The sequence below is a fragment of the Atractosteus spatula genome, chromosome 1, assembly GCF_055471065.1.
Source record: "Atractosteus spatula isolate fAtrSpa1 chromosome 1, fAtrSpa1.hap1, whole genome shotgun sequence".
Classification (NCBI taxonomy): domain Eukaryota; kingdom Metazoa; phylum Chordata; class Actinopteri; order Semionotiformes; family Lepisosteidae; genus Atractosteus; species Atractosteus spatula.
Genome location: NC_142706.1, coordinates 49,622,763 through 49,649,055, shown reverse-complemented (window position 1 = coordinate 49,649,055; position 26,293 = coordinate 49,622,763). Strand labels below are relative to the sequence as shown.

The 26,293-nt window shown below is 41.1% G+C and overlaps 1 protein-coding gene across 1 annotated transcript; it reads left to right on the top strand.

Annotated features, from left to right (window-relative positions):
- Nucleotides 1–163: 163 nt before the first annotated feature.
- Nucleotides 164–26,093, top strand: LOC148841197 (circularly permutated Ras protein 1). The gene is made up of 20 exons (XM_088910205.1): nucleotides 164–336; nucleotides 4,310–4,375; nucleotides 7,348–7,503; nucleotides 12,179–12,304; nucleotides 13,149–13,235; nucleotides 13,482–13,579; nucleotides 13,660–13,839; nucleotides 14,106–14,156; nucleotides 15,001–15,090; nucleotides 15,429–15,580; nucleotides 16,509–16,590; nucleotides 16,897–17,012; nucleotides 17,341–17,425; nucleotides 18,001–18,107; nucleotides 18,560–18,672; nucleotides 20,783–20,894; nucleotides 22,266–22,406; nucleotides 23,507–23,600; nucleotides 24,674–24,715; nucleotides 25,040–26,093. The coding sequence occupies exons 2-20, from the start codon at nucleotides 4,318–4,320 to the stop codon at nucleotides 25,133–25,135; spliced, it is 1,986 nt and encodes a 661-aa protein (XP_088766331.1). The 5' UTR covers nucleotides 164–336; nucleotides 4,310–4,317; the 3' UTR covers nucleotides 25,136–26,093.
- Nucleotides 26,094–26,293: the final 200 nt, after the last annotated feature.

Sequence of the window (26,293 nt, the reverse complement as noted above, 5' to 3'; positions counted from 1 at the left end):
AAGGCCTGTTTATTTTCCTGTTATAAGTCCTGTTATGTCTGAGTGATGCACAAGGACAAGAGAAAGGCTTGCGTTTCTTAAAAAAATCCCCCACCTACTGAACCACACCGTGTTCCCTCCTATTTTCGTTTTTTCTCTCAGTCGTTCATCTCTTTGCTGTGACTTCCTGCTCTGTGTCAAGAGCGGTACGGCATCTGTTCTCGAGCTGGTTACAACACACAACACAGCCCCTGCACCAGGGCACACAGACACTGGAGTCTGACGGACAGGTGCCACCACACAAGCAAGACAAACAGATCTGGGACAGACAACCTAAGCCCTGTGCAGCTTTCTCAGGTATGTGAAGTCCGTGGCTGCCCTGGTGTTCCCTGGGACCTGCTGTGATGGTGCAGTACACAGTGCTTCCCAGAGCTGGCTCTCAGTGTGGGTGCAGTGTACTGGGGTGGTCAGTAGACAGGCTCACTCCACAGACTCTGCAGATGTGTCGGTGACAATGATGGGTGTGAGTCAGCATTGTGTTTTTTGTGCTCTAAATTCATTTTTAAATAAATCAAACAAGGAAAAATGAATTCTGTACTTTTGCATAACCGTTCTTTAATTAGATAAGGGCTAGATAAGATTCCAAAGTACTTTTTAATTGTAGTATTTATTTTTAAATACTTAGAAATGAATAAAAATACCTGCTTTATCATTTTAATCTTTTGCAGTTACTATAAGAAAATCAACAGCAGATTTTTCACGGGATCGGAAAGCATTAAAAACTCTCTGTTAAGATTACAAAGGCAACATCAAACTGGTTAAATAGATATACTGTAGAGAAGAGCTCAATAAACCTAACAACATGTCGGAATATCAGAATGGTAGCAAAGAGTATTTATTTGCGGTTTTATATCTGAAGTTTGGTTTTATTTCCTGAAGAAAAAAAATTAACACGTCATGTTTGTCTTGGTGCCGGAGACCCATTGCATGATTGAGGTCTGATGGTGGAAAGCTATGATGATGGATCCAAATTGCAGGGATTCATGCTTCCACTGGCTGATTGAATGTAGGGCAGTATATCTGCCCTTGCGTGATGCCCCGGTAATATGGACACAATCTTGTTGTTTTGTCAGTGAATCCAATTTGGAGTTTGAATGTGATTCCGTGGCCTTCAATTCAGTCTTCAATTCAGAATTAAGATTTACAGATGTACTGTGCAAGTCTTTAAGATAAAGGGATAAATTAATCTTACTGTACTGTGAAACTATTAGAAGGAATCATGTCAACTAAATTATTTAGGTATGCAGTAGGTGATTGGTTTGTAAGAGAAATTAAGTTAATTAATTAAGTGTGTTTCTAATTCAAGTAACCTGATGGGGAAAGTCAGGTATTATTGAAATAGACAAAATACAGTATGTGAATTTCTTCTGAATATATATATATTCATCTTCCACCTCTAAGTAAGGAGAGTTGTAAGTAACCACAGTTTTAAACATTAATCTCTCTACTGTGAGTCATTCTATTCATTTATTTATATTTTATGAACATGATGGGGATTTCTCCAAGATTTCCCCCCTTTTCTGAAAAGCTAATTGGAGTCGTACTCCAGCTGCAGACAGGGCCCTTCTGTTCCACAAAAGGGTTCATGTTAATGTATATTTGTACGTATTCGGAGTATTCGTTTCCCTGCTTCATAGGATGTTCATCTTTCCACAGCAACTAGCACATTGGATGGATTCAGCTTGGCCAGGATGTTCATTTTGATCCAGGTGTAACAATTTGTTGTGGGATATTTGGTTTAATCTCTGATGTTCCGTTTCATCCTGGATGTCGACTTGGAAAAGTTTGATACTCCAATAGAATGGGGTTACATATTAGTTGCTCTTATAAAAAGGTTAAAAAGAAAAGTGATAACGCAAGTGAAAAACAGCAGCACAGTGAAAGAGGATGTATAGGCCTGGGGTTAAAGCAGCATCCTGCTGGAGATATCTGAATGCTTCAGCACTAAAGGGATGCACTTTGCAAGTGCTCCAACAGGTGGGGCAGGTGGATTAAAGAGATAGTTTCTCCTAGGGATTAACATCCTTCGTGTTTCAAAGGTCTTTGAAGCCTTGCTGCTGAATTTGTAAATACGAATCCTATTGAACAGGATTTTTCCCATTTCAGATTTCTCTGGCTCTATGTACAAGTGTATACAGTATTTGCCTAGATGAAGTTATTCAATTACATACCTGTTACTTCAGTTTGAGCAAATATGCGTAGAAGGTTTTTATTTCTAAAAAATGACATAGTTAAAATGACTAAGACTAATTTATTGGGATCCAGCTAGGAGTTACAGGAAAGTGCTCTGCTCCAGCACATCATGGTGTAACAGATCAGGCAGAGGAGTGAGAAACTACAGTACTTCAACTAACCTGAGGGGAAAGCCAGGTGCACTCTATTTACCAATCCAAACAGGACACTAGAGCAATCACCAGTTAATGATTGCCCCTTAATGACAGCAAGAAGTCAGGATGTTATTTTCAGTTTCATTGTTAGCACAAGTGTTATAGGTACTAGATAAAACTTAAGATAAAACAAATCTCCAAGGCTTGATGGTATTTTTCCAATTGTACTGAAGGAAAAACAAAATTATATTCAAAGGCCATTAACACAACACAGGAACTACAGCATGTAGTTCTCATTGGGAAATATTGTAGTCCATAAAAAAGTGACAAAACTATGTAATTATAGACCATGATTATCACATTATGTAATGTTTGTATTACATGTGAAGTTACAGAAACAGTAATAAGAGCTAAACTAGATGATCGTCTTTTGATAAGGTTTCATATAAAAATCTAAATCTGAAATTGCAGGCTGTAGGTATAAAAAGAATTGCACGTATTTGAATTAAGAAATAGAAAATGGTTAGAAACCAGAGAGTACAAATAGGGGATGAAAGCTCAAACTGGGATTATGTAATTAGTGGAGTACCACAGGAGTCGTTATTAGGAACTCTGGTCTTCCTCATTTCTTCAATTGCATAGATACCTACATGCATTTACTAAATACCTACATATATTTGCTACGAATCTAAGATGGGGAGCACATGTTGAAGCTACCTATGACAAAAACTCTAGTGTTTATGTTGATACAGGATGTCATTTTCCTCCTGACAGTGTGAGTGAAAAAACAAATTTTAGGATATATAAATAAAAGCATAGGATTTCAAAATGGGGATCTTAGGTTGAAATTGAACAAAACATTAATGAAACGTCTTTTAGAATATTGTGTATAATTTTGGTCATCATGTTTAAAATACAGTATATGTATAATATTTACGATACAGTATATGATGTTACTGCTCTGCAATCAGTCCATTGAAGAGCAACCAGATATACTGTGCTTAAGGGAGTGTCCTACACTGTCAGGTTGAAGCAACTGTACTTTTTTAGTCCTCAACAGAGAAGACTACAAAGGGACCAGACACAACTGTTGAACACATATGATTTAGAGAAGATTAAAATGTACAGTATAAAATCCTAAATGGTATACGTAGGGTTAACCCAGGGTAATAAGGAAACAAGGGAATAGGGTCATCATAGAAAACTGGAGGGGATTTCAATTAGAATGGAGAAAAAGAAACACTTCTTTAGTTATGGTTATCTGAACTGGCATCCCAGCCAAGAGTCAAACTCTGGGAACTTTCAAGAAATAGCTAGACAAAGTTTTACATTTTCTTAGTTACTAAACTTTGAAATTAGTAAATAGAAGAAACAGACACATAAAAAGACCTGAATGGCCTCCTCTCATTTGCAACTACAATACTCACACAATACAGTACTCACACAGTTTCATGTTTCTTCTTAAGTATTCATAGTCCTAAAGGCACAGACAAAGACAAAGCAGTGGACCTCTTCAGTAGTGAAACCAGAAGCAGAGGACACACTTAGAATCTAGACAAAAGAGCACTTAAAACCAAGAGCAGGAGGCACTTTTCATTAAAGACTTGTGGGCGACTGAAACAGGCTATTAAATTCATCATCTTTTTTCTTTTTTTTCATATTATTTAAACATAAATTCTTCATGTAAAGGTTATCATTTTCTAAACTGTTAAAATGGATGACCTATGGTAACAACACCTTCTCTTCACTATTTTTTACTCCAAGCAGCATATTAAGAGCCCCATTTAAGGAGAATTATTTTCCACACTTTCAGACTTGTATCTTGTTATTAATCTTTTTTCTGCTGATGGGGTTGATAAAATGCCACTTCAGTCTTACATATGTGCACCCTGTCCTCTAACATTACCCTGTCTCCTCTGTTGCTCACTCTGTGTTTTTGGCAGGGTAGGAGATGGAATTTGCCTGCAGTCATGTGGTGTGTAACTGGCAGCCAGTGTCAGATGTTCCAGGTAAGAGTGAGTCTCATTTTTCTCCAAACAATGTCCTGCACTTCACAACAGACTTGCACTGTACTTCTCATTATCTAAAAGGAAATCAGATGAGCTGTGGGCCAAGTACGTGCATGTGCATGTGCAGTCGTGGTACTGTAGGTCCTCAGTCCTTATTTGGGACAGAAATGTGTTGCTGCGTGGAAAACCACTGCCACTGGTTTGGAGATAAAGTCAATGTTAAGAATCCTTGAAGACATGTTTTTGCAAGATTCATGATTGGTCAAAACATCCAGAAAAGTAAGCTGGGATCACTGACCTTGATGGACTCTGGCTATAGTTGTAGATTCTTTTGGAGCATTTTTGTTGTTTTGTACCAACAAATGTGATACCTCAATAAAGTATGTTACAGCTCATGCCTAATCAAAGATCCCAGTGTCAGGAGTTTGAGCAAATAGCGTGTGTGAGTCAGCAGTGCTCTGTGATCGGGGGGTGGGGGGGGGGGTATTGTGTGACGGAGTGGTGTAGTATGTTTGTTTGTCAGGGGTGCTGTGTGATTAGGAAGTGTGTATGTTGGGGTGCTGTATGTGTGTCAGGGGTGCTGGGTAGGCAGGGAGTGTGAGTGTCGGGGTGCTGAATGTGTGTCAGGAGTGCTATGTGGACAGGGAGTGTGTGTTGGGGTGCTGTTTGTTGTGGGGGGAGGGTGTTCTGTCATGACAGGCAGAGCAGTAGCAGTTGTTTCCTTCCTTCAATGGCACAGGAAGCCGCTGTCCTCATTAATCCCTGAGCATGAGCCCAGCAGTGATTGGCTGATGTCCATTAGAGATCTTGTAAGCATTCTGCTTCCTTTACCAGGGCCCTGTAGGGTTTCTCTGGGCTCTGTTCTGAGAAAGCTGAGTCTGCGTGCCCTCAGGCTGCCAGGGACCACGCTTCATACTTTTATCCTTTTCTCCGCACTGAGGTTGCAGTGGTACAGAGACGTGCTGTGCAGTGAGACTTGGATACCACAGACCCTTTGTTGTTCTGCAGTAGTTTCCAGTGAGCTGAGAAACTTCACTTTCATCTATTAAAATACATGTTACTAATTCAGTGGTCCAGAGTAAACATGTGGAATTGATTAAACACAAACATGTGGAATTGTATTACGTGTGTAATACAGTAACTCTGCCTTGACGATTGATATTCTGTATTCTCTGTGTAATTCTCTGTATTCTCTGTGCTCCGCCTCAAAACAAGCTAGCCGCTCTGAGAAGTGTTCTCGAAGAATGCAAAATGTAGAAGACAAGGCAGCTCTACTACAAACATGCCGAACAGTAACTGATTACAGTACTTGCACTGTCACTAAAAATAAATGATCATATACAGTAGCTTCTATTAGAGGTCGAACACATTCATTTTGCACTGTGTAACTAAGTACAGATCAATAAAATTCCACTACTACAACTACTCCCCTACAATGTATTTTCAGTTTTGCTCTTAGGAAACAAGGGTGTTTACTTACTGGCTACAATAACTGCTATCTGGCAAACAATTGGCTCCCTCTAAGTGTCTAAATTTAAAAAAAAACTCTAAATCAATAAAATGTATCTTACGAAAATACTCTTCATATACAGTATGATGATCATATTGGCAGGAGATTGGAACACACATAAACCATATTTTGTTCCATTTAGCTACAGAAATGGAAAGAAGTTGTCTAGATTAGATTCAAAAAGGTTGGAGTGGGGAGCTGTGTCAGTGTGTGAGCTGCAAAGGTACAAGCAGTGGTTAATTCCACCTTTAAAAGCGAAAGGATAAGACAATACAAATCTTTTACTGTGAAGTGGAACTTTCCATTGGTGAGTAAAGTAGAGGAAAACATAAATCAGCAAAGGCCACAATAGCTGAAGGTTCGGGTAAAGGGACAGTGAGACAAAATGCAGCCTCTTTGGATTTTAGCTCACTGTTTCTATGCAGTAAGAAATTAACCTCTTTGTGTTACTAAATTATATTTGGCTAGGTGAAAAAAACTGTGACAGTGTGGTTAGATACAGTACCTTTTCTCATATACTAAATTTGTTTAAAGTTCCATTTTAAAATACTTCATTTTTTGCGTTATCTCTTTTAAAATTTTCCATTTTTACATTGATTTACCAATAAAAATGCACTGGAAGAAATTAAACTATTGACTAATAGCCTGCAAACCATGTGAAACCTGATCCCAGCCCTGTGTTTACAGGCAGTGTAGTAGTGCAGGTATAGTAGGTACAGTATATATACTGTATAATAGGTGTAGGTACAGTATAGTGTAGGTAGTGTATATTGCCTTTGTGGAATCACTCTATTTCTCTAGACCAAAATGCAAAGCTCTCAAGATCCTTGCTGACCCTTCCCACTGTGCCCAACCTCTGTTAACTTCTCTCCCCTCTGGTAAGAAGCATAGAGCTATCAAGACAAGGACTACTACAGTAGGTTTTGCATCAGCACCTACTGTACCTGGAAGATTTGAGATGCATAAACTCTGCACTTTAATTGTGGTATTTTTGCACAGCTCATTGTTATTCTATCAGGCCTCACTGTCGTTTATAACTGTTATACTGTATTTATTTTATTACTGATGTGTGTTTAGGATGCTTTGTGAATGTGTTGGGTGGATTTTGTTTATCATCAGCTTTAATATTTGTAATATTGTAATAATAATAATAATATGTTGAATATTTGTGTACTGTATGTTTTTAATTGTATGAGCTCACCGAACCAAATTCCAAACAAATAATTCTTATCGCAATAAAGAACTGAATCTTGAATCTTGAAAATGTCTGTATGTGAATGAAAATGTTGGAGTTTCTGTTTTAAATGGTCCTTAACTTCCATTTTTGTCATCTGGTCCTTGCTTCCTTGGCATCTTATTCTCCATGTTTGTGCTTGTTGGCATCATTTTATGTCGGTGTATGATGGTGCTGCTGCCTCTTCGCAATGCTGCTCTGACCCAATCTCATTGTCTTCTTTAATAGCTCTGTACGCGGCTGTGCCCAGTTGCTCTTACTCCAGCTGGGATGGCTCTGCCCAGTCTGCTGCACAAGGGCCCAGCTCCTCCAGTTATCGAGACTATCATGACTATGACAACCGCATTGCTGTCATCCCCCGCAGTCACCAGGGCTACCAGGATGGTAATGTTCCTCTCCGTCACACTATCTATCTCTCACTCTCTATTACTCTTCCATTGAATGTCTCTCCGTCACAGCTTCTCCCTGCTCCTTTTCACTTTCCTTACCCCAGACACTCTCTCTTGCTGTGTTTCAATTCAAAGTTGCTTTGCTGGAAAGACAGTTTCAGTTTTCTAAGAGAATGGGTGTCATCCTTCCTGAAAGGATTAACATTACAGCATGGTGGGAAGAATGGATACACAAAGATAGCATATAAGACTACAGATACAGTATGGGATGCAGTAATTAGTGGAGTGCCATAGGGACTCCACTAGAGAACCACTTCATACTTTATATCAGTGATCAAGATTCATGTACAGGTAGAGGATCAGTAAACATTGTAGAACAAGCAATTTAAATTATATTAGACAAGGATACCAATTCCAAAAGGAACTGTGCTACCTATGGTCCATCAAAAAAACTTACCGCTGAGCCTGGCTTAGTTCCTGAAATACTACATTGCTGCCATAGTATTATGTATAGTACAGTATTGTGGGTTGTTTGGTGCAGATTGTCTCCTAGATCACACCAGGATGTTACATATTGTCTGGAGAGTGTGGCTGTGTGTCTCTTCACTCCCAGCAGGACTGACAACCTCTCCGTTTCTGACTGTTATTTCTCTGCCCATCTTTCAGACTTTCTCATAACATAATGCATAGAAAAAATTGTGGCAGTACATGTATTATACTTAATGTGATATATAGTATGCCAGTTTAATTAGTTTAGTTAGTTCCAGAATGTATGAATGTATGTATGAAAGGTACAGAAAGTATTAGTGACAACATAGGAGGTGGTGGAAGAACGATGTTTTGACAGTATATTACAGTATACATGTACATTATATTAAAATAAAGCAGTGTCAATGGGATGTCATTGTAGGCAATTTGTGGATTTATTGTGCACAACCAGTTTGCTGAGGCATGCAGAGCCAAGTAGAGATAAGCTAGAGAGAAGGGAACTAGTAAACCTAGATAAGCAGGGGGGAGGTTTGGTGGTAACATGCGTTATAGAGAGAGTGTGATGCTGGATGTTGTTGATTTTGGAGCTAAAGAACTCTTAAAAATGTGTTGCAAAGTTGGGATGAGGCAGGTAATGTGGTGGGCAGTTTTGCTTCAGAAAATTGCTGATTTTAGAGAATAGATGTCTGGGGTTGTTATGGTTGTTCTCAAAGATGTGGGAGAAGAAGCTAGATCTAGCAGACTCAATTGCATTATTGTATGCACAGAAGTGCCTCCTTCCAAGACTGAAAATTAACGTTAAGGACAGAAAAATGCCACCTACAGTACATTCAAGTGTTCAGGAGACTGCCTTCATTGAACACAGCTGGTCAGTGTACCATAGGGCAGAGCAAAAAAAGGAGATGGTTTGAGTTTGAAGAGGTGCTGAGGTTTCGGGGGTAGATGAGAGAGCTATTAAGCATTTGTACTTTGTCCTCTAAAGGACCAGAATTAAAAAAGCAAAGTATAGTGGACAAGTCAGAATTTGCAAACCTAGTCTGGTCAACAGATCGCCAGTTGTGGAAACTTATAGAGCATGAGGGGGAACAGTGTGAAACAGGAAATTCTAGATTGAAGAGAATAGCTAAGTTGTCAGAGAGACTTAGTTTAAGATAAGAGAAGTGAAAAACGAGTCATTTGCAATTACTGAATCAAGGGTATGTCCTTTGATGAGTTATAAGAACAAATTGGTTTAGATCATGTTAAGGATTCGGTAAGAGGGACCGAAACCAGTGAGTGAACCCACTTGCAGGAGCGAACAAAGCCAAGCCGTAATCCAAAAGCAATCCGTAATAGAAGGAACGAGCCGAGAGTCCAGGGGAAGCCAGATATCCGAAAGGGAACGAGTACCGAAGCCGAAGCGTGATCCGAAGTCGTAGACGGTAGAGCAATCCGATAGTCCAGGGGTAGCCAGTGATCCGAAACAGAGCGTAAGTAACCAAGCCAAGCCGAGATCCGAAAAGCCAAAGTCCAAAGGGAAAAACCGAAAACCGAAAGCCAAGACGAACACAGGGTAGAAGTAGGAGTAGCACAACCAGGAAGCTCGAAAGGAAAAACCAATACTGAGCAAAGAGGTAGGGAAAGACAGGTGTTTAAGTAGGATGAGACGGGGGTGTGGTGGTGAATAGGAAAACTGATAGGTGAACTGATGGATAGGGCCTACGCCTACTTCTGCCTCCTCCGCTGCCGGGAGGCAGGGATCGTAACAGATCAAAGTCTTCCATCAAAGCTGGAAAATCCTTAGCTAAATTGAAAGACTGTGAATCAATGTAGATATTAAATTCACCAAGAATAAGGATCCTCTTAACCTTGAAAATAACAGAAAACAAATCAGTAAGCGCACCTAAAAAGGCATCATGAGGTTTAGAGGGTCTATAGACAGTAATAATAACAGTAGAGTGGGGAAGAGAGACATCTGAAACAAGAAGACAGCAGTGGTACAGTAACAGGACTTCAACAGAAAAGGAGATTATAAATAACAATTATACCACCACCATGGCCAGAAAGGAGAGATTGTTCAAAAAAACTGTAACCAGGAGGCACTATTTTGTTAAAGACACCAAGACACCATCCTAATGTCTGTGTCAGGTTTCAGTCAGACATCGAAATTCAAGTTTTTTCTCTGTGATGAAATAATTTAGTAGAGCAGCCTTGCTCTTTGTGGATCGAGTGATGAGTAATGCTGATCTGTCTGGTCTCGGCGAGCCAATGGATTTGTTGGAAAGGGGATGGGTTCCAGGCAGGGAAGGGAAGATTCAGCAGGTCAGCACTAGTGTGGGACAGTCTAGCAGCCTTGCACTGAAAAATGGGTACCGCAACTCCGCAAGGGGATGAAGGAAGAAAATGGCATCCAGAACTGCGGTGGATATTTAAAATCATTTAAGATTCAGTAGTTGCAGCAAGGAGTAATGATGAAAGTGAAGTAAAAAAAAAAGAAGTTGAAAGACGAAAAGTAAAAGTATGACGCATATAAAAACAAGAAACACGAGAGAAGCGGCAGCCAGAAGCGCCTGCATTCCCTCTCAGCCAGAAGTAAAAGGTGTAATGTATATGATATATAACAAGAATATGTATATAACACATATACGTGCAGTATGTATATAACAAGTATATGATGTATAGGACAGCCTCAATTATATAAGATAGTTTGCAAACTGCATCCAAAATTCTGTTCTACCATTACTTGAAGGTGCCCAGAGTTTGGCACCTTGCAGCTCTGATCTGTTTCTATGGTTTGAAATTTTCCTTTTGCTAATGTGGTGACCAAAACTGAAGACAACATTCAAAATGATGTCTTACTAATTAACCTAGTAATTGCAAAGTTTAAGCTAACACTTGGTTTGGTCTTCCACACTCTTTGGTCTATACCCAAGCGTTCCAATTTGTTTTTGTTTTATCCTTGAATTTTCTTGATGAGGACATTGAAGAATTAATACAAACACCTACATTCCTACAGCTCAGAATTACCCATGTGATATTTGGTTTTTGCAACATAGTCGAGTGTCTGTGCAAAGGAAACTTTCTAACCACCACTGCATCATTAACGATGTTCTGACCTAATTTCCTGAGATATACAGTGTTCTTTAGTGGGGGCCATGAATGTGTGTGTTGTATATGTCTGTATAAGGAGTTGTGAATTTGTGTAATGTTCTAAGCATATGTGTAACTACATGTCCCTGTTAGAGGGTGTGTGGGGCTGTGTGTGTGTATAGCTGTGGGAGGGTGTGTGGGGCTGTGTGTGTGGCGGTGGGAGGTTGTGTGCAGCTGTGTGTGTGACTGTGGGAGGGTGTGTGCGGCTGTGTGTGTGTAGCCGTGGGAAGGTGTGTGGTGCTGTGTGTGTGTAGCTGTGGGAGGGTGTGTAGAACTGTGTGTGTGGAACTGTGGGAGGGTGTGTGGAGCTGTGTGTGTGTAGCCGTGGGAGGGCGTGTGGGACTATGTGTGTGTAACTGTGGGAAGGTGTGTGGGGCTGTGTGTGTGTAGCTGTGGGAAGGTGTTTGTGGGGCTGTGTGTGTGTGTAGCTGTGGGAGGGTGTATGGGGCTGTGTGTGTGGCAGTGGGAGGTTGTGTGGAGCTGTGTGTGTGACTGTGGGAGGGTGTGTGGGGCTGTGTGTGTGTAGCTGTGGGAGGGCGTGTGGGACTGTGTGTGTGTAGCTGTGGTAAGGTGTTTGTGGGGCTGTGTGTGTGGCGGTGGGAGGTTGTGTGGAGCTGTGTGTGTGACTGTGGGAGGGTGTGTGGGGCTGTGTGTGTGTAGCCGTGGGAAGGTGTGTGGAGCTGTGTGTGTGGCGGTGGGAGGGTGTGTGGGGCTGTGTGTGTGTAGCTGTGGGAGGGCGTGTGGGACTGTGTGTGTGTAGCTGTGGTAAGGTGTTTGTGGGGCTGTGTGTGTGGCGGTGGGAGGTTGTGTGGAGCTGTGTGTGTGACTGTGGGAGGGTGTGTGGGGCTGTGTGTGTGTAGCCGTGGGAAGGTGTGTGGGGCTGTGTGTGTGTAGCTGTGGGAGGGTGTGTGGAACTGTGTGTTTGTAGCAGAGGGAGGATGTGTGGAACTGTGTGCATGTGTATGTATGAATATGTGCGTGTGTACAGCAGTGTTACAGCAGCAATTTTACTGCAGGACCCTTGTCAATTTGCTTTATTTTCTCCGCCTCAGATAGCTCCCTGGTTCCCCCGCCCCTGCCTCCTCGTCAGGGAAGCCGCAGCAGGACATCCCAAAGGCACCAGCGGCCCCAATCCCTGCCCCTGCCCTCCAGCGCCCCGCCTCCTCTGCCCCCCCGTGGTGAGTGGGGTGCCATGAAGAGCTACAGTACAGTGACACAGTGACAAGTGTAGTAGTGAAAGAAGGGAAGAACCCACTCTGCTTCTTTCATACTCATTGTCACACTTTGTCTTTCTGAAACTGTTAACATAGATTGTGTTTTTTAAATGTACTTTTATTTATACAGTTTTGTGGACCATCTGCCATGCAGTTGAGTCCCTTTGTTCCTAAGGAAAAAAGAGAGATGCTGTTCATAGGGCATTACCGAGCCACCCAAGACAAGGGAGGCCCCAAGGCCTGAAGAAGTGCTAACGTAGTTCCATAAAAACACTAAAAAAACCAAACCACATATCTATAGTCCAATAAGGTTTTTATTACACGTTAAGTTATGGAAATAATTATTGTAACTAGTGAATCACCTATTTGGAATAGTCAGGTTGGCTATAGTAAAGGCAGGTCTTGCTTAACTAACCTATTAGAGTTCATTGAACAAGGAAAGTAAAGATGGATCCACACAGATCATATGACAGTGATATGGTGATTATTAGAAGGGTTTTGCTAAAGTTCTTCAGACAATATTAATTTTTGAAATAACAGACAATAGGCATTCAGGGTAATGTGTTTGGATTGGGAATTGTTTTATAGAAGAACAAAAAATAGATGGGTTGATGTAATCTGTGGAGTACCACAAAATTATCTAATTTATATTAATGATCTATAATAGGTTCTGGTGTAGTGAATACTGTAAATTAATCAAGTTCAGAGATGATACCAAACTAAGAGCATTAGCAAATCTTGTTGAAGCTGCAAATACATGTAAGATATATTTACTGTGATGTTTGCTTGTCTGTTTATCCTTCATCAGTGTCCCATAGTTGCAATGAGAGGAACCTGAAGGCCAACGTGAACGTGGTATCTGTGAGTGTGGGCCGGCTGTTGGACATCACTAAAGGTAAGTCAGCTCTGCATATTTATGTCCCAATGAGAACAGCATCTTCAGCAGTTAGTTGCTGATTGAGGAGAGTATCCTGTGCAGTGTGTGTCCATGGTATGCTGTCTCATTGAGGACAATGTACAGTACAGTGTGTTCTGTACCAGTGAGGACAAATGTCCAGTGTAGGGCGTACTGTCTCAGTGAAGATAGTGTCCAGTACAGTGTGTGCTGTCTCAGTGAGGACAATGCATGTCTGTTTTTTAGCTGAAGATATACAGCAGTTTCAGAACCCCTTTTACTGCAAGAGCTGTCAAGGTTCCTTGTCAGCCCTGAGCGTCCCACGCCATCGACAGCAGGGCACTGTGAGTATCTGTGTGTCAGGTGTGTGTTTGTGCTGTTTGTGTAGCATGGTGTGCCGTGGTGACAGAGTCTCTCTGTGCAGGTCTGGTGCTGTGAGTTCTGTGGACAGGAGAACGTTCTCCCCAGCACGGCCAGCCACCTTCCTCACAGCCGGGATGTCTTATACGTGAGCGAGGACATGGATGGAGACTATATCAACTTGGAAGACATGCTGGTGGTGTTCTGTGTGGACATTTCAGGAAGCATGAGCGTGACAGATGAGGTCAGACCGGCCATCCAGACAGAGGCTTTTCTGTATCTCTTCTCTTTCTTTACTGTCAGTGCAGGAAGATTAAAAATAAATGCATGTACAATGTTAGCTTGTTTATTCTTAATTAACCAATAAAAAGCAAGTGCTCCTACCTCTCTTTTACAATTTACAGTACCAGCAAAACATATTTTTACGTTTTCTCTGTCTAAAGCTGCATGCCAAAGTATGTCTCTCTGCTTGTGTATTTATGATTTTTTTCTTCCACTCTCTTTCTGCAGGTATCAACTGCAAGCAAAGCAAAAACTCCTCTCTACATCTCCAGACTGCAGGTATATCCCCTCAACATGATAGTGAATAGGCTCAGTCATTTGTATCAGCTTTTAGGTACAGCAATAATGTCTCAGTGCTTTAAAGACACAGTCCTCTCCTCCTCATCTCGGTTCAGTGCAGGACTTTTCAGGATACAGGCATGTATCCAGATGTACAGGGGGATCTAATAACTTTTTCATCATGATTATTGTGGTAATTCATCCTCAATTATTGTGTTGCCATACACCATTATATTTCCAGAAGCAAAATAAGTTTTTAGAAATGAGATGGAGTCCTGTTGTGCAGTGACTCCGGCATATATTTGGGAAGCACAAAGACTTGTCTATTTCATATTAACTATGCAGTGGCCATGCTGATTGGCTCAGTCAACTTGGAGTGTGTTGAGTATGCAGTCATTATGACTGGATTGTATTGACTGTGTGCTCAGTCTTAATGGATTGAATATGTAGTCAGCCTTACTGGACTTTTTGAATGTGTGTACAATCCTTCCAGATTGTGTTGACTGTGTGGCCACCATAACTGGGTTATGTTAAATTCATGCTAAACCTGACTGGACTGTGTTGAGTGTGTGTCTGTCTGGGAGGTGTTGACTGTGTGGTATTTCTTACTCAGCTGTGTTCAATCTGTGTTGATTCTGACTGGACTGTGTGGACTGTGTTATAAGTCTGACTGGGCTGTGTTGACTACATGGTCTCTCTGAACAGGCTGTGTTGAGAGTGTGCTCTTCGTGGCTAGACCTTGTTGACTGTTTGGTCACTCTTACTGAGCTGTGTTAAGTCTGTGCCCTGCCTGACCAGGTTTTGGTTTGTCAGTCTGTCTGATCTTAGCTATTGTTCTCATTAGAGTGTCCAGGATGCTCTCCTGAAGTCGCTGAACTCACTGCTACAGACGAGTCCTCGACGTCGAGTCGCTCTTGTCACCTTCAATGATGAGGTGAGTATGTCCATCAGAAACACACTGGAGCTCCCAGCTCTTATAATCTCCACCATCATATTCCTGATTGATGTGGTCCCGAGCTTCAGGAATGTCTCCACTGTAAAAATGCTAGTGAGTGGTAGTGTTCAGTGTTTCACAGACTGATTGGACCTGTCAATCTGTTTAAGTTTTTTATACAGAATTAATTAAGAAGTAGAATTAATTGTTACAGCCCCTTGAAAAAGCCAATATGTTGGGCTCTTGCAGAATTCACTAAATCTTCAAGAAATAGGAGTCCTGGTGGACAGACTGACCTGTTGTTGCAATCCAATATTTCTCTCTTGTCCTGTGTGCAGGTGACGGTGTACGGGGATGGAACTACGGTCCCTCTGACACTGAGAGACTGGGGTCTGATGGACTATGACCACCTGAAATCACAGGGCGAGAATTTTACCACCCCTCACTGCATCGCAGAGAGCATCTTGCCATTGAGCCGGAAAGTTCAGGAGTCAGTGTCTCTGCCAGTCTGTCATTGTCTATCCATTAATACATTGGCCTACATATGCATAGTTGACATGGTTCACATAGTATGACTTTATCAATCAATTTTATACTTATATAGCGCCTTTCTAAACAGAGCATTCTCAAGGCACTTTATATGAATTATATAATAAAGAACAATACAGTATACAGAATATACAATAAAAGCAGATTTAAAAACATCAACGGAAGCTGCATTTTTAATATCAGGAAGATATTTAATGCTAGGAAGTGTGTTCCAAAAGTTGGGGGCTACCACTGAAAAGATTCAGTCCCCTAATGTGTGATATGAAATCCTAATAACACTGAGGAGCCTAGAGCCAGGGGAACAAAGTATGAGACCTGGGGCTACTATGCAGATTTGCTATGTGGGGATAGTAAATGTACATGGGTACACGGGAGACAGACCATGTAGTGCCTGACTGGTCAACAAGAAAATTTTAAAGTCTGTCCTCTAAGAAACTGGTAGCCAGTGCAGGTGGTTCAGCACAGGAGAAATATGGTTTAAGTATTTAGTTTTGGCCAGCACTTGAGTAGCACAGGTCTGGACATTTCTGAAGTAATTTCTCGGATGAACCAGCTAAAAGGGAATAAGAGACAAAAAGCTATGAAACCAAACTAGCCAAAAGGGACAGATATTATTTTAGCAATTTTACTGGGAGAAATGAGGTATGTTATCATTTACACACTCCACCAGGATTTTTCTAAACAACTGAATCTGCTTGTGCATGATTGATTATTCATTTATGGTATATGAGTGAATGTAATGGTGTATGAGTGAATAGTTTACTTAAAGAATCATGTTGGATTCATATAGCATGAACTGTACAGTAACTGTACAGTACATGTTAATATGGTCTCTCTTCCTTTCCTTTTCTTTTTCCCTCTTTCCCCAGAATGAAGGAACATGGAGCCACTGCACTGGGTCCAGCAGCACTCATCTCCATAGCGATGGCTTCTAGATACATGGGGTCAAAGGTCAGAATCAAGCACAGGAAGCACAGGCAAGGAGAGAGGAATGAAGAGAAGAGAGAAGAGGGGAAGCAGCATAGGAGTGGAGAGAGATAGGAGAGGAGATAGGAAGGGGAAGAGAGATGACAGGACAGTTGAGATGAGGAAGGTATAGAGGGTTAAGTAGTGACAGAAAATGAGGAGAGAGGTGATGGAAGGGTAGGAAAGCTGAGAGGAAAGATGAAAGGATCAAGGCATGTTGCTGTGTAAAATGAAGCAGCTTTCTACTAAGATTGTAGCAACACAGAGTCCTCACTCTCTTTCCTCTGCCAGGTTATAATCTGCACTGATGGGAGAGCGAATATTGGCCTGGGTGACCTGGAGGAAGAGCCCACACCTTCCTCCTCCTACTTCTACAGCCGCCTTGCAGAAGAGGCGTCAGCCAAGGGGTGAGTGTGGGCCCAGGTCTGTGCTCTGAGTGGTCGAGGTTCACTGCTCTCTCCAGAACTGCACCTGCAGATAGATTAAAGATAGATAAAAGGTTACACACAGCATAGGAGAGGCAACCATGCAGACAGAGGAAGGCTCTGCTATTTTTTCTTCATAAATACTCTGTTATACCTACACAGATTAGCACATAAACCATTATTTGAAGGAAATACATTTGATCCAGTGTGTTGATACAGTGTGTGTCTGGACCTAAAATTCATGCCAAGCTGGCAGCTGGCAGTGCTGTTTTGTAACAGAGTAGTAAGTGTCAGCATTTTATCCCGGCAGGGTGATAGTATCAGTGCTGACATTTAAAGGCACTGACTGCAGACTGGTGGAGGTGGGAACCCTGGCAGACCGCACTGGAGGGAAGGTGAGTTCAGTGGAGTACAGCACTATAACTTCCATTCTGAGATTGTGCTGACAGCTACAGAACACTATGCAGATGGATTTGTAACCCTGCAGCTGTACAGATGGATTACAATTGCCTCGAAAAAACATTAAATCTGCAGGGGATATTGAGTTGGAGTCTGAAAGTTATGAGTTTGAGGAAAAGGGAATATCAGGGAGGATTGGTATGGTACAATGTGTAAAAACATAAGAGAGCTGTAAAGAGAGGAGGCCATTTAGCGCCCTTTGGCTGTTAGCAGCTAATTGATCACTGGATCTCATTCAGCCATGAAGGGATCAGCACCGACTCCATGGCTGGGTAACCTTTTATGTAAAGAAGTGCCTCGTGTTCTCAGTTTTAAATACACTTATCTGCAGTCTCAAAAGTCAATATAAAGGGTATGCATACAAAATGCATATGAAAATGTTTTCTCAGTCATACAAATACAAATTAGAAAGCTATGACGTTCACAATAAATTGTGAATTAGAGAAAGTAGAGTAAATGTGATCATGGGACGGTCTCTCCAGCCAGATGATTCTCTATGTGCCCTCTGCAGGTCAACATCGTCAACATCAGCAATGTGTCATCAGAGATCCAGTCACTACTAAAGGATAACATTATAGCCACCAGTGTCAAGGCTACCCTGCTGTCAGCTGATGGCATGTGAGTGTCTGAGAACCTGTCTGGCCTGGCTGATCTCACGGTTCTTGTCACTGTCATCAGTGGTGTCACTACACCTTCCTGCCTGTTCTTCCCTTCTTCACAGCTGCCTCTGCTTGTTCTCTCCCTACAGTTACAGTACCTCCACCTGTTCTCTCCTCACAGTTCTCTCCTTACAGCTGCCTACAGTACCTCTAACTGTTCTTTCCTCACAGCTGCCTACAGTACCTCTAACTGTTCTCTCCTCACAGCTGCCTACAGTACCTCTAACTGTTCTCTTCTCACAGATGCCTCTGCCTTTGCTGCCCCGTCACCCCCATTATTCTCAGTGCTGTCAGTCTGATGCATGTACTTCAATAAGCATGGTGGCATGCCCTGGTGGTAATGATATTTCTCTTACTTTACCCCTATAACCCCTATAACTTCTTCTTTGTGTCTCTCTCTCTCTGTCTCAGATTCTACCCCTATGAAGATCACTGCTCACACAAGTTGGTTAAGGAGGTTGGGAATGTGACCGAGGGCCTGGAGATCACCTTTGAATTTGCTGTCAAACCCTCCAGTGTGGAGAGTGAGTGTCACAGTTTCTTTTATATATAAAATATCCAGGATTGACCAATCCAGTCTTCAAACTGAAGAGCATCCATTGCACTTTGTGGGGGTTGCACACACAAGAGAGTAAGACGGACAGGTTGTACTGTAGATACACTGCCAGCAACACTGCAGACCCACACAGTTTGAAATAATATTATCAGAGTGAATGCACAGAGAAGCTCTCTTTCTCTCTCATTCTCTCATCCCTTCCACACTCATTCAAATACTGGGCCGTGGAGGTGCTGTCAGTTCCATTGATCTCTCAGAAAAACATTGTCCCCCATCTGAAGTTCCCCACAAAGCACCTGGATGATCCACAAGACAACTGGAAGACAGTTTCCTGGATAGATGAGTCAAAGGTTTTTTGTGCATCATTCTGGACATTCTGTGGCTCAAAAACCAAACACTGCCTCCCAACAGAATAATCACATCCTAATTGTCAAGCAGGGTGGTGGGAGTATCATGGTTTGTGACTGCTTATGTGCCTCAAGACCAGGAATGATTGTCATAGTTGAGGGAACTCAATCAATCATTGTTGAGGCACAGATCGTGGGCCTGTGGTGAATTATTTTGTTGAGTGGTGTAACAATTCCTTCCATCAATTTTAATGTGTCGAAAACTGGATATGGTAATGAACTACAGAAAGCAACCACCTGTTACAAAACCATCACTGACTGAGAAGCAGGAAATTGAAACTGAAAAAAAGATACAAATATCTTGGCACTGTTGTTGATTACATGCTTACCTTTGAGGAAAACATGAATACCATACATGTACAGTATGTAAACAGAACCAACAGTGATTCTTCTTCCAGAGAAACTCTGTTCTTTTAATATGTGATGTACAACGATGATTTCTTTAAATCTATCCAAACATTGACTGCAGTAGCCTGGTTTGGTAACCTTAATACATGCAATAAAAACAGACAGAGCAGGAAAGTGAATTAATAATTGACTGTCATGACCACTTCTTGCACAGTGAATACGAGCTTCCATCTTGACATCGATTGAGACTACCCAGATTTAAGTGCAATAGGAATAAGTTATCCATTATTCCCACCGCTATTAACCTGCTTAGTTTGGACAATTTCTTATAGATTTATTTTTTTATTTCTCTATATATACATGTGTTTCTTATTTGTTAATCAGTTCATGTTCTGTTAAATGCATTTTGTATTGTGTCATGTCTTTTACCTGCCTGCAAAGCAAATTTCCCATTTGGGACAATACAATGAAGTACTGTGCAGTAAGTACGCAGGGAGGACAATGTCAGGCATCAGGCCTAATTATCCTAAACATACAATCAGGTCTACATTGAAATGATATGGCAGGGCTTGAAGCAAGCTGTTCAAGCAAGGAAACCCTCACATGTCACTGACTTGAGGCAGCTCTGTAAGGAGGAGTTGGCCAAAATTCATAAAGGATGATGTGGGAGGCTGATTAACAGTTACAGGAAATGTGAAGTTGAAGTCACTGCTGCACAAGGAGGTGCACCTAATTACTGAATCTAAGACTTCATGTACTGTACACATCCACACAAGAATATTTTGTTGGATCTCTGTGTTGATTAAAAAATCCAAATATACAGTATCTTATGTCAGTGTTATATGTTCAGGTTATTTTTATGTTTTTGTTAAGGTTAACAGGAAGATCTAATTAAGTTTTATGTCTAAAATATATGAGACTATGGACCAGTGCGGGGGGGGGGGGGGGTTCACAAGGTTTTTCTTGGCACTCTGTAGTGTTGTTTTAATGCTTCTCAGTATATGTTAACAGTTAAGGTAAGCAAACGTTCTTCTTGATGATTTCTTATGATAGATTACTGTATGATAGATTATCCCTGATTCTCATATAATAGATATGGTGAATTAATTTTCTGCCCCTGCAACAGAGGACCTCTCTCCTGAAACATGTTAAGAAACTCTGTACTCACTGATGACCTCCCTTTGTCAGTTAGGTAATAAAGTGTTTCCTGCCCTAATTTCACCCCCAGGGTCTCCCTTTAAAGATCTACTGTACATCTCATCTGGATTTCCTGGTTAATAAGATTTCACAGTCTGTCTACCTCTGTTCTTTTTTGCGCTGCAGGTTTTCTGCGGAGGGACAGACTTCCCTTTCAACTTCAACTGGATTTCAAGACACGGGAGCTGCAGAAAGCCACCCGCATCCTCACAGAGCAGAGGAGAGTAACAACCAGCAGGTGCTCCACTATCACAAACCACTGACAGTGTACTGAGTTGCGCGTCAGAACTTCACCCTACAATGAAAGATGACAGCTCACTGAGTTAGAACTGCATTTGACCTATCTGCCCTGTTTGGTAGTTAGAATCTAATTGATCCAATTATTTCTTCCAGCCATTTCTTGATAGAACTAGGGGTTTTGGCTTCAACAACATTGCTGAGTAGCTTATTCCAGAATCCCCAACCCTTTGTGTGAAGCAGTGTCTTCACACAAAGGGTTTTAAAAGCAATTACCCATAATTTCCACATGTGACCTATGGTTTGTGCTTCACTGCTAATAGAATTGAAGTCCACTGGGTTGATACTGTCAAAGCCTTGCAGGATTTTGTACAATAAAGCACTATTTTGTACTATATTACACCATATAAAATCAGCATATATTTTCAGAATGCTAAATCAAGACTTCAATTAACACCAAAGAGTCAGCATTGCAACATACACACATACAGTATACCGACAGTGCACTGTACACCAATAGTGCACAGTCAACACTGCATTGTACACTGATGTTTATAGCATTACCAAATATAAAAACATTCATTAAGTATTTAAGTAGATGATGTCCAGACACATAACAAACAACAACAGGATTAAAAAATATTAGTACAATGAATTGAAACCAGAGATAAAAATACTAGCCTTAGAAAGACCAAGAGAGAATTTCAATAGATATTAAAACTAAGAATTAGTTTTTTTCAGCATTACAAAAGAACAAGAATAGTAAAGGAGTAACTTATTAGAGTTATTTGAATAAGCAACAACAGTAGCCCTACAGAGAGTATAAATTATAGACTTCCATATTTCGATTTTCCATAGGTTTTTCATAAATTCCCTCATAAAAGATTAATTGATAACACTTTATTTATATACTTTTTGATAACACTTTATTCACTTTATTTATATACTTAAATATGATGACTGTCAATTCTATCTCACAAGTATGGCCAAACCTCATTTCTCCCAGTAAAATTGCTAAAATAATATCTGTCCCTTTTGGCTAGTTTGGTTTCATAGCTTTTTGAAATTCTGTCATATAGACATTTGAGATTTTTTTATTATGTTATTGATTGCGTGTGGCCGTGTAGCACTATATTGATTAGGTGGCCAGTATAAATGTAAAGACTTTACAACCAGTTGTTGAATTGTAAAATATAACAAGGGGCCCTAAGCATAAGGGTGCTATCACTATAACTACTGTATATGACATTGCAAGCCAGTGTTACCGTATGTTAACTGTGACTTAGCCTCAATAGTACAGATTCAATTTGGATTTTGCAGTGCAGTATCACCAACTTTCTTCACTTCAATATACTCTTTTTTTACTCTGTAGCTGGGTATGGACTGGCAGTCTGAACATGTCAGTGCTTGGAGTGCACTGTGCCCAGTTGTGTGCCCGCCTCACTATGGAAGGCAGAGTCTTGGAGGCACAGAGACAGCTGCAAGCACAACAAGAACTCCTGCAGCAAATCAGGTACAAGGGAGAAAGGAAAGAGTGAGGAAGGAGAATACTGTTTGCTACAGAAGGAAATATTCCCTGGCATAAATTCAAAATTTCAAATCCGCCATGAGAAATCACATGTACGAACAGTTACAAATGAGAGAAGGCCATTGAGCGCATCTAACACACTTGGTATTTAATCTAGCTGTTACATAAGAAAAAGAGATGGATTCAAATGATTAACAAAGTGTGGTTGTCTCTTCATCCAATCTACTATACATTTGGAGTTTGAGAAAAAAGTGCACTTTTGTCAATGAAGAGTGAAGCTTTGAAAGCTGTACTGCGAGCATACCTCTTTTACCTCAGTAACAACCTGGTACTGTGAATTTAAAATGAAATTTAATGTAGATTAACAATAACAATGGTAAATTCTGATTACCACTAAGGTTAAATGTTAGTACAGTTTACCAGTAATTTTAAATGAATTAAACCTAGAGAAACACAATCTTACCATGCATACTGTATATAAATTTGCATGCATTTAAGAAACCTGAAGCTGCTGACCAGAATTGCCCATTACAGTAAGAATATGAACAGAACACACTCCAGAATGAAGCAGAACTCACCTGTACTGCTGAAGACCAGCTAAAGTTAAAATGATAAGCAACCATTCCTGGAGAGTGTAGATGCATATTTTATGCATTATGCCTAATGAACCTCAAACAAAGCATTCAATTTACTCAGAGGTCTAGCAATATAGAAATTCACACTGCTACCCACCATCACTTTACATGTCTGGTCCTGCATGGAGGACAGAAAGCAACATTCATCAGCCTTCAACAGGGCCCTAGAGCTGACAGCTCCAGTTTTCATCACAGAGTTCCACAAGGGATTTTGGCAAATTTTTTTGTTATTTAGACTGATGTCGTATTGGTACAGTATGTGATATATTATGCTGAATAAACTGCAGGCTGTGAAGCAAATGGGATCAGTGGAATAGGGGAAAGGGATCAGGGGTGTAGAACAGATCCTGCTGTTTCCAGTTATGTTGTGTGTGTTTGTATGTGAGTATCAGAGTGTGTGTGATTTGTGTGTTTATCTGCACTCACACCATATTTCTTCACTGCCCACAGTGACAAGCAGCCTAACACCAATGAGGAGAGTGTCTATGGCAATTGGATCAGCACCATGAGCCATATTTGTGAAGATCTCACAGAAAACACACAGGTGAGCTCACAGCACCTCCTTCATGAAAGAATGTGTTCACCGCATCACTCACACACACCGTACGTGTCCACTTTCACACACAGACAGAAGTGTGTTTTAACAAGCTACTCCACCTCCACACCCTACATTTCCCACCCTGCCATTTCTCCCTTGACACTCATTGTTCTCCTCATTGATGCCATGCTCTTAATCCTGGGCCATAAACCTTCCAGCTGGATCCACAACAAATATTCCTCTTCTAAACTGCTGCCCCTGATCTCCTTCCTTAACTTCTCTCTTCTCAGGATGTTCACCCTATTCCTTTAAAACATCTGCGTCACACGTCTCTTAAAAAAACAACCATTGATTCCTCTTTTCTCGAGAACTATTGCCTTGTCTCCCGTCTCTTTTTTCACAAAACCCCTTGAACAGGATGCTTACTAACCGCTCTCCACTTACCTCTCTTAACACTCACTGCATGATCCCCACCTGTGTAGCCTTGGACAAATACACTCTACTGCAACTGCTCTTCTCTCTGTTACCAATGCCCTTCAATTGGTTTGTGCTGATTCCCTCTCATCTGGTGTCTCTGGAACTGTACATCATATATACAGTACATCCTCCTGTCAATGTTTGCTGACCTGGAAATACTGTATATGACATCATATACCATCACTTACCTGGTGTCTTGGCACAATGTGATCTCTGAACCTCACTCACTCTCCACTGGATTCCCCCAGGGCTCTTTTCTGGGTCTCATGGTGTTCTCCTCTTACAGCTGCTCCCTAGGATCTTTAAACTTTTTCCACAGCTTTTCCAACCAGTGTTATACAGATGGTACTTAGATCTTTTCCTTTTCTCACACTGATACCTTTGTCTCAGCCTGTATTAATGCGTACCTCTTAGCCAGTTTCTCCGGGATCCATTCCCATCATTTCAACAGAACCTGTCTGACTTCCTTTTCCTCCTATTGTTTTGACCTCTCCATCTCTATTTTTCTTGACTCCGATACCCTCTTCCCCTCCTCCACTGCTACAATCCTATTGTAATCCATGTCCCTTATAAAGGCTTTGTCTTTGTCTTTTCAAAACCAGAGGTCCAGAGATCTGCTGCAGAGCAAGACAGTCCCAGTGAAGGTCAGTTTGCAGATGATTGGAACTAGATGAGTGCTTGTATGCTCCATTGTGATATGTTCTTATAGTATGTACACTTTAAGGCTGGTATAGATTCTTACCTGACATTTCAACTTTACTATAATTCATTCAGTTATGTATTATAATTAAGGAAAACCAGTTCTCTTCAATAGGGTAGAAGACTGTCACACATTTTCTTCTTATCTGTCCTCTCTCCATTAGCTTGCAGTCTGCTTTCCTGACTTATTATTTGTGTCTTCTTTTTGTCTGACTATCTACATCTCCCTCTCTGTCTGCATTTCTGTTTATATCACTGTGTGATTGCAGGGTCTCTCGGATGAAGCTGCCAATGTGGTGTACCAGATGAAGAGGGCAAAGAGCATCGCACTGAGGAGACATCCAGCTGATACACTGGGGCTGTGAACCACAGCATCGGCATTGCCCTGTAATAGTGCACTGTAGTACAGCCTATAGTAATTTTATAGATCTGCAGCTACTGAGTGGTTCCAACTGCAAATGTTCTTATTCAGAGCATCAGTTCAGATATGCCATCTGAAACTTGCTAGCTTGGATTATGTGATATAGCCACTGTGATTGGATCTGACATTCTCCTCTAGAACCTTGTTACGATACAGAGTTCACAGTTGTGTCAATGACAGCATGCCACCCAGGTCCTGAAGCAGCAAAGCAGCCCCAAACCACCACTCTCACCACCATTTTTGATGGTTTGGATGTGGTTCTTCTGTTTGAAAGCAATGTTTGGTTTTTGACAAACAAAATGTTTCTCTTTGAGGCCAAAGAGTTCTACAGTACCTTTGACTCAGCTGCAGAGAAAACATTGTTCCAGAAGCCTTGTGAATGATCTATGTGCTCTTTATTGAATTTCAGATGGGCAGCAGTATTCTTTTTGGGAAGAAGTGGTTTTCTTTTTGCTATCCTTCCATGAACACCATTTTTGTTCAGTCATTTTCTGATAGTTGAGTCATGAACACTCACATTAGCCAAGGCGAGAGTGGCCTGCAGTTCCTTGGATGTTACTCTGGTGTTCTTTTTAACTTCCTTGATGACTTTCCAGTTTGCTCTTAGAAAGATTTTAGTAGGATGAATGCTCCTAGTTAGAATGACTGTGGTCTCAAACCTTCTCCATTTGTAGACTGCCTGTTTGAGAGTGGACTGATGGAGCCCCAAATCCTTAGAAATTGTTCTTCCAGACAGATGAGAATCAATAACTCTTTTTCTGAGGTCCTTAGATCTTATTTCCTAAAATCTTGGCCTGACTTGTTTCTACACACTAGCATGGTGAAGACCAAACTCTGAATGAAACAAAAAAAATAAATAAAAATGTTTCTGATCTTTATATAGGATTGGGCCTTCCAAACTCAGACCCAAGCATCTATTCAATTATTCAAGCGCCTGTTTCTAATTAATTCCTTAACTAAGCTAATGTAACTAGGGAAGCACTTAAGTGTACCCTCCCCCCCGTGCCTTAACTACTCATTTGTGTTTAATGACATCATTTCATTCATATATCAAGAGTCCTAGAATTGGTTACTACACACCCTATTGGATATGTAGACAAGA

Coding starts and splice junctions, on each gene's coding strand:
- LOC148841197 (XM_088910205.1), top strand. CDS start 4,318: ATGGAATTTGCCTGCAGTCATGTGGTGTGTAACTGGCAGCCAGTGTCA. Junction 16,591..16,896: donor CTAGATACATGGGGTCAAAG/GTCAGAATCAAG, acceptor TTCCTCTGCCAG/GTTATAATCTGCACTGATGG. Junction 17,013..17,340: donor GAAGAGGCGTCAGCCAAGGG/GTGAGTGTGGGC, acceptor TTATCCCGGCAG/GGTGATAGTATCAGTGCTGA.